This window comes from Pinus tabuliformis, chromosome 5_1 (genome assembly GCF_031772625.1).
Source record: "Pinus tabuliformis cultivar Carrire ecotype Pingquan chromosome 5_1, CPIR1, whole genome shotgun sequence".
Lineage (NCBI taxonomy): Eukaryota > Viridiplantae > Streptophyta > Pinopsida > Pinales > Pinaceae > Pinus > Pinus tabuliformis.
The window spans coordinates 401129311-401138286 of record NC_142305.1 but is presented as its reverse complement, the minus strand read 5'-3'; the positions used below and the strand labels follow the sequence as shown (position 1 = coordinate 401138286).

The 8976-nt window shown below is 36.4% G+C and overlaps 1 protein-coding gene across 1 annotated transcript; it reads left to right on the top strand.

The window, feature by feature from the left end:
* The first annotated feature begins 4835 nt into the window (after positions 1-4835).
* LOC149165163 (putative receptor protein kinase ZmPK1) lies at positions 4836-7774 on the top strand. Its single transcript, XM_089432258.1, has one exon. It carries the CDS (start codon positions 5093-5095, stop codon positions 7607-7609), a length of 2517 nt encoding a protein of 838 aa, XP_089288384.1. The 5' UTR covers positions 4836-5092; the 3' UTR covers positions 7610-7774.
* The last annotated feature ends 1202 nt before the right edge of the window (positions 7775-8976 follow it).

Here is an 8976-nt window from a genome sequence, read left to right as displayed (position 1 = left end):
TTTCTCCTACTTGGACAAATGACAGGGTGGTTGGGGACTATATTGGCAAGATATTGGATAGATTCTTGATGCATGAGAATATTTTGGAATCCTTTGGTAATGCCAGGTCTTTGATCTCACATGAAAGGTTATCAGATCATTCGCCCATTATTCTGCAGTACAGGGTAGAATCACCATGGACAAACATTCCATTCAAGTTCAATAGGACATGGCTGGATGACCTGCGTTTTTATGACCTAGTTCAAGATTCGTGGCAGTCTCTTGGATCTATAAAAAGGTCGATTGGCCATGTACACGATTATGGAAAAGTTGTGGGTTCTCAAGAAAATCGTTATTTTATGGGAAAAACAAAAAAAAGATTTGTATGAAACAGGATCTAGCGGACATTGAGAAGGAAATTTCCTATATTCACAATACTTTGAATCTCGATTGTCCAGACCAGGCGATGATTGATTTATTGAAATAATTTGAACTCAAAAAAATGAATGTCTTAAAGATTCAAGAAGATACTTAACGGTTAAAAAGTAGAGCCATTTGGATTTCTAGTGGTGATTGGAATACCAAGTTCTTTCAGAAATTTGCTTCTCATAGACGCTCCATTAATATTATATGGCATATCGATTCGAAGGATGGGGTTTATATTTTCAATTTGAGGGACATCCAAATGGAGGTGATTAATTATTTTTAGAAGATCTATATGGAGAGGACTAATGTGGATATAGAAAAACAATTATAGTTCATTGAATTATATCCTACTTTGTTCATAGAATCAGATAATCAGGAAATTGATAGTCCCATCACATTGGAGGAGATTTCTTATCTCCTAAAATCTTTCTCTAACAATAGGTGCCTTGGTGCTGATGGTTGGACATTTAAAAATTTTCTACACTTTTGGATATAATGGGATCAAACCTTTTGAATATGGTGGAGGAATCCAGAAGCTGCGATAGTGTGATGGAGTGATCAAATCTACTTTGATTGCACTTATTTCAAAGACTACAAATCCAAATACTTTTGGGGATTTTCATCCCATTTCTCTTTGAAATATCACATATAAGTTGATTTTCAAGGTTATTGCTAACAAGATTAAGGAGAAGTTGTCTATGTACATTTTCGAGGCACTGTTTGGCTTTATTTAGAATTATCAAATACACGACACTACTACCATTGCTCAAGAATGCTTACATTCTATTAAAGCTCATAAAAAAGATGCCTTGATACTAATATTGAATCTCCATAAGTGGCCAATGATTGTGTTGATCGGTCATATCTTCAGATGGCTCTGTTCAAAATAGGCCTTAAATAGATTTTGGCTAATTGGATTATGGCCTATGTTGCTTCAGTTAATTATGCTATGCTTATCAATGGCTCACCCACATCTTTTTTTCACCCCCATCGTGGGCTTTTCTAGGGGTGTGCTTTGTCCCCTTTGTTATTTATATTGGTGATGGATGGTCTTAGTCGCATCATAAGGGTGACGCAAAATAATGGTCTATTCTGGGGTATACAGGTATGTCGGGGATCTGCTACCTCTCATCTACTATTTGTAGAGAATTTATTGATATTTGGACAGGTTTCAGTCCATCAATGGCGAATCTTATTTCACATTATTTCTAGTTATGGTCAGGCCTTGGGGCTTATTGCAAATAACCACAAATCGGCCTTGATTAAGTGCTCTAAGGATGATGAAGTTGTATCGTCATAGCTAATATGTTTAATATGCATACAGGTGTGTTAGAAGATGGTTTCACGTACTTAGGTTATTGGTTGAAATCCAACAACTACCACAATAGAGATTGGATGCGGATTGTGGACAAGGTTCGAGACAAAATCTCTCATTGGATGAATAGATGGCTCTCTATGGGTGGTAGGTATACCCTAGTACAATCTACTCTTCAAAATATCTATGTTTATTGGATGCATTTATTTATGTTACATTGTGGTGTTATTGATAAAATTAAGTCTATCATTACCAAGTTTTTATGGTAGGGTACCAGTGGAAATAAAAAATTCCACTTGGTGCAATTGGATGATATAACATACGATAAAATATTTGGGGGTTGGAGACTTAAATATATCAATTTTTTGGTTGGTCTCTGCTTATTAAAATCTTTTGGCGCTCAATCATGGGAAAGGGCTTATGGCATAATTTTATTAATAAGAAATATATGAAGAGTGTTGTGATATCAATTGGTTTCATGTTGGGCACGCTATTACAACTCATGTCTCATACATCTAGATTTTTTTTCTCAAAATTAATTCATGGTTGTTCTAGAACTTGAAATGGACGTTTTCATCTAGTGCTTGTATTCTCATTGACATAGATCCTATTATGGGAATGAATATGTCTAATATGTCTGTGGATATTCTCAATAGTTTACATGCACTTGGGTATTTCTTCTTATCACAAGTCATTGAGGATTCATAAAACAATTTCTCTGGACCCACATTGAAATTTGTAGAAGGAATCAGTCTTTGGGGCTCTATAGCAGAAGTTTGGGAGAAATATACTTTAGAGCTAAGGTTGACAAGCTTATCGCAAAAAAATGGTGAAGATAATCTTTGTTGGAATGGTAATCTTAAAAATGGCAATTTGATTCTATCTGATATATACTCTTACTTATATTTGGAACTACATTCGAAGTGCATTGATAGTTGGTATGCCAATGTTTGGGGTCTGAGTATTCCTTTGAAGCTAATATTATTTAGATGGCTCTCTTGGAAGAATAGGCTATTAACAATTGATAATTTTATGAAATGTGGATTTCTTGGTCCAAATTATTGTATTTTTTACAGGTTTGCAGCTGAATCTATTGTCCATCTGCTTTTACAATGTCCGGCCGCCATGGAAATCTAATATGAGGTTGTTCAAAACTTCAAACTTTTATACCCTAGTGGTTTCAATTCCTAACAAAGAATGTTTTAGACGGTAGATGCAAATATCTCGATCCTATAGATCTCTTCCTTGGTTTGTTATATGGGGGATTTGGAGTGCACAGAATGGAATGATTTTTGATGTAAGACCTCTTGAAATCGCCAGGATTGTGGCTCGGATTTGTGCCCATTTTAGTGAATATTTTTGGAAGTCATGTTATTAAGTCCAATAGAGAGTTGGATTGCCTTCCACAACTGACCTTCCCTACTTTATTTTTTACGGGGTAGCGTAGAATGATAAATGCAGATGTGGCGTTGTTTTGCTTTTGTCCGTAGACCAACAAGTACATGTTTTCTGGTTTGGAGGTTTTGGATCCAACACCCGTGTAGAGAGTATAACTCTCTGGGGTATTTTGTTCTTTGCTAGAAGATTAGCCCTAGATCAGATTACATATTGGGTGATGCAAAAGTGGTATTTGATTGGTTGAATGGTAATGTCAATTTGGAAGTTCCCAATCTGCTGTATTAGATGGATTGTATTAATGGACTCTAGAGCTCCTCATGTATATCCCATTGTCACATCTTCATAGAATTCAATACTATTGTAGATGACCTATCCAAAAAAGGAATTGTTTGCTTTGCCAAACACATTTTTTCAAAGTTCTTATTAATGGTGTATAACTGGAAGAGGGGACACTGAAATTGGATTAATTGTTGCATAAATCTTTCTGTGTTTTTCTTACTTGATACATTTTTCTTTGAAAGTACTAGCCGCTAGTCATTATTTTAGAAGCTTATATTATATTAGAATTAACTACGAATACATATGAATCAATATTTTAGTTTTTTGTTTATGATATAGTTGAGAACATTAAAAACATTAAAATATATATTTTGTGGATTTTGTTTCTATAATGATTATCAGTCGCACATATTAGCCCATGTATTCATATTAATGAAAATCAATATTTTTTCTTTTGTGAAAAACTATAAATATAATTTTATTTTTTTAATATATCTATATGATACTTTATATTGGATGATAAAGTGAGGATTTCCACCATTATTCTTGATATTCCTATGTTCCATCATTAGAAACTAAAAAGCAAAAGGAAAATTTATATTTGAGTTTGGATTGCCAAGTGGTCTTTCGTGTAACAGCGAATAAAAACAACCCAAAGTCATTCACATCTCATTTTCCTGAGTCGTTGCCCTGACAGTTTTATAACATTATAATTAGTTAATGTTTACCGTTTCGTTTCAATTGGGTTAATAGAACGTTCCAAACTCTCTTTTTTTAACTATTATTTATTTTATTATTTTTCATGTTTACCGTTTCGTTTGAAGTGGATTAATAGAACTTCCTTAAAAGAAATTATTATTTTTTATTATTTTTAAAAGTAAAATTAAGTTATATATTAAAATATTGATGTATACTATTTTTAAGTTGAAAGAGATGTTTATTTTACAATTGGATTTTTAGAATTTAATTTAATTATCAATAATTATTAAGTTTAATAATAAAATTTAGTTTTCATAAAATAATTTTAATAATATACACAAATTGAAATTGATTTCCAAAATAGTAGGCCCAGCCAAATTTCTTCGGCTCATGCATGTCATGCTTCATTCTTCCGCTGTACAACTTTGACTTCACCATTTCATCCGCCCGCCCTTATTCTTGTCCAATACTACAGTAAGAACAATGCTACTACAGTAAGAACAATGCTACTTGTAATAGGCTCAGCGAATCTTCTTCCGCTCATGGATGTGAACAATGCTACTTGTAATAGGCTCGGCGAATCTTCTTCCGCTCATGGATGTGATGCTTCATGCTTCCGCTGTACAACTTTGACTTCACAATTTCATCCGCCCGCCATTATTCTTGTCCAACTAAGATCCCGTGCGTAATACTAGAGTAAGAACAATGCTACTTTGCTAGTTGTTAAATGTAAAGGATGACGCCTTTGGTCCTCATAAACTAGATTTCTGCAGAAATCTTCTGCTCTGAATGGGTTTGAAGATTTCACGACCTTCTTGAGACTCAGATGATCAACAGCAAGACAGGTGCCCAATTCATTAGGGTAAGTTAGCAAGAAAGGTGCCCAATTCATTAGGGTAAGTCTGCCGACCTGCCTAATTCATTAGGGTTTCAGACATTCTGCAGCAGCCAGGATAACAGTCGCCCTCCTCTGTTTCGAGCAGATTGGGGTTCAGCATGGCCATAATGGAAGCGCCAGAGGGAATCTGCTGGCGTTTGTTCTGTACCCAGCTCACATGTTTGTTTCTCCTCTTCAGTTGCAGACTTGTTTCTGGAATTCCCAATTTCAACAATCAGTGCACCACTAAAAAAGATCGGTTGAGCCTGGGTTCTTCACTCACTCCTGAACAGAACACAACTTGCCTGATTTCTCCCCATGAAACTTTCTCTGCTGGATTTTATGGAGTAGGCAACAATGCTTATGCTTTCGCCATATGGTATACTCACACACCCGACCGAACAGTGGCTTGGGTGGCTAACAGAGAAGTACCTGTCAACGGAAGGCAGTCACGTCTTTACCTGCAGAAAGATGGAAACCTTGCTCTGTGGGATGCAGATGGTAGCGCTCTGTGGAGTACCAACACCAGTAACAAGAATGTCAAAGAGCTTGTTCTTCTAGAAACAGGAAATCTGGTGTTACGCAGCTCTTCAGGAGATAAGATTCTGTGGGAAAGCTTCCAGTATCCAACCGATACTCTTCTTCCTTTCCAGTCCCTCAATAATAATGCAGGGGAGTTAATATCCAGAAAAGGGAATGCCACGTTTAACAGAGGCTACTATCGCCTGTATTTTGACAGCGACAACGTTCTTCGACTAATTTTCGAGGGATCAGGCATATCAAGCAACTACTGGCCTACACCTTCCTTGCCAAACTTTCAGAACGGCAGAAACCCATACAATAGCAGCCGCCAAGCGGTGTTTAACAGCCTAGGTGGTTTCCTGTCAAGCGATGACTTTACCTTTAACCCCTCAGATTATGGAGAAGGCCCAAAGAGAAGATTAACTCTGGACATGGATGGAAACCTCAGACTTTACAGCTTGGTGAAAGAGACAGGTACATGGAATATTGTTTGGATGTCTTTTCCTGATCAATGTTCTGTTCATGGCTTCTGTGGTATCAACGGTCTGTGCATATACACCCCTGTTCCCAGATGTATCTGCCCCCCGGGTTTTCACAGGAATGATTCGACCGATTGGTTCCAGGGTTGCCAGCGCAATAAACCACTGAACTCGTCCAGTCTAAAGCTTGTTTATCTTCCACATACAGATTATTATGGCTATGATCTAAGTACCTATCAAACCACATTTGAAAACTGCAAATCTCTGTGCATGAATGACATCAAATGTGAAGCTTTTGCCTACAGATTGGATGGCCTCGGAGCTTGTTACCCTAAGGCTTTACTTGCCAATGGAGCTCGATCTCCTGGTACTTTGAACCACATGTATATCAAAGTTTCCAGCAATGATTTTTCTGTTTCTAATTCTACCAGTGCAGCTAAGCCATTAAACTGTTCGGCTTTGACTACCACTGTGACAGAGACAGGCCAATACAAGAAGCATAAGACTGGCAGCGTTGTCAAATATACGCTAGGGTTTGCAATTGCATTTGGTGTTGCAGAGCTGGTCTGCATAATAGTTGGATGGCGGTATATGTTTATAGAATATAGAGTTCCTGGCTATGATCGTCTAGGTTACTCACTGATTCCTGGGGGGTTCAAGAAATTCAGCTTTGCAGAGTTGAAGAAAGCGACGGATAACTTCATGGTAAAACTGGGGGAAGGAGGGTTTGGGACTGTGTACAAAGGGGTGCTTCCAGATGGTGAGGTGGTAGCGGTGAAGCAACTGGAAGGAGTATCCCAAGGTCATGAGCAGTTCTGGGCAGAAGTGAGTATGATTGGGAAAGTCCATCACATGAATTTGGTTCGTATGGTTGGCTTCTGTGCAGAAAGAAATCACAGGCTGCTGGTTTATGAGTACGTTGAAAACGGGTCTCTGGATAAGTATCTGTTCGCAGAAAGCGATGATAGAGTTTTGGGTTGGAAAGAAAGATTTGGGATTGCAGTGGGCACGGCCAAGGGGTTAGCCTACCTCCATGAAGAGTGTTTGGAATGGATCCTGCACTGTGACATCAAACCCCAAAACATACTTTTGGACATGAAATTTTGTCCCAAGGTTTCTGACTTTGGGTTAGCAAAGCTGGTAGACAGAGATCAGGCATTCTCCTTCTCCACAATCAGAGGCACCAGGGGGTACTTAGCACCAGAGTGGGCAATGAATCTGCCAATCACAGCCAAGGTGGATGTTTATAGCTTCGGGATTGTTTTGTTAGAGATGGTGACTGGACGAAGCTCATTATCCAGTTTAGCACTCCAAAATTATGGACATTTGGTGCAGTGGGTGTCTGCAATGAAGAAGGAAGGGAAAGCGATGGAGGAAGTAGTGGATCCTAAGATGCATGGAGATTTTGATTTGGAGGAGGTGGAGAGAGTCCTGAAAACAGCACTGCTCTGTGTGCAGCAAGAAAAGGATATGAGACCTTCCATGAGCCGGGTCGTCGAAATGCTTTCTCAACAGGACGTCTTTACACCAACAAATTCCATGTTGCCTAGCGACCCAGCCAGTTCATTTCGAATTTTCTCTTCCTCAATAGAGGGTCAATCCTCTTCATCCTCATTTTATGCCGTAACAGCCTAGCAGCAGAGTATTCCATTTCTCGATGTGTATTTCCATAAATGCTGTTGTAATGTAACCTGATTAGATCTATCCTGTATCCAGATTTAATAAGTGCTAAGAGGTATAAATCTTGGTACTAGATAGATTCTAGTTTAGTTTAAGATGAATGTATAGTGTTTTTTTTCTTTCCGCTCGCTATATATATATATATATATTTATTGTTATTTATTTTTTTTTATTTAATTTAATTGTGTTTTAAAATGTGTGTATTTATATATTTTTTATAATTTTTTAATAAAACATTATGTTAATGATAATTTCTCTTCCATACTGTCTGGTAAAGCATCTTACTATGTATTTTTCCACTCACTATTTTCAATAGAATAGAAAGTATTTTTCCGCTGGCTATTCTCAATGCAAAAGTGTTTTTCACATATACATAAGTATGTCATTTTCCATCATTTCATTGTTGTAATAAGAATATTACAATTGAAAAATAAAAAACAAAAACAAATTGTAATACTTAAGTAGCACTCAATGCCATCGCTGTGTTCAATGGATTAATATTAACACTTTCAATGAATCGCTAATCATAATTACTAATAATTTGTCATTAATTTAAGGAAGTTTATTATATTAAATTTAAAAAATAATTTTATTATATAATTTTTGTCATTACTATCATATTGAAAAAATTTAGCATGTGAAATACACTTTATAAGAAAATTTTAATTACTTCTCCATCGAAAGGCAACGCAAAAACTGAACATGGGTGAGGAGAATAACACATAACACTCCTCATAATTACTAAAACACATAACACTCCTCATAATTACTAAAGATAAACTTGGTTGAATCTATCTTATAGAACTCAATGAGTTTTATTCAAATTACATTGTCACTGAATTTGAACATGAACTTGTATGTTGACAATGTAATTTGAACATGAACATGTATGTTTTCAATGTGTTGCAACAAAAATCTATTGGATGTGTTGCAATGACAAGAGTTGTAGCACTTCACCCTAGTCATTTTGTAACAGTGAGGTACTGAGGATGTTAAAGTGATATATGGGTGTTTTTGTAACCTAAAAGTATTGCAACAATATAAAAGGGTGTTGTAGTAGTTGTTCTTTACTATTACTTCAAGAGTATCTATATGAACCTACCTGAAGTGATTCTCATGAATTCTTAATGGGTAGTATGACAAGGAAAATTCCTTCCTAAATACAAAAGAATGAACATTAAAGTGACATAATCATAATATAACTATACCATGATAAAAAATAATCTATGTGGGAAAAATACGTGATAGGGTGATATAAAAATGGAAAAAGGTACTAATAAAGGTGTTGTATAGGTGCTAAAAGGATGTCAACTTGGGAACCC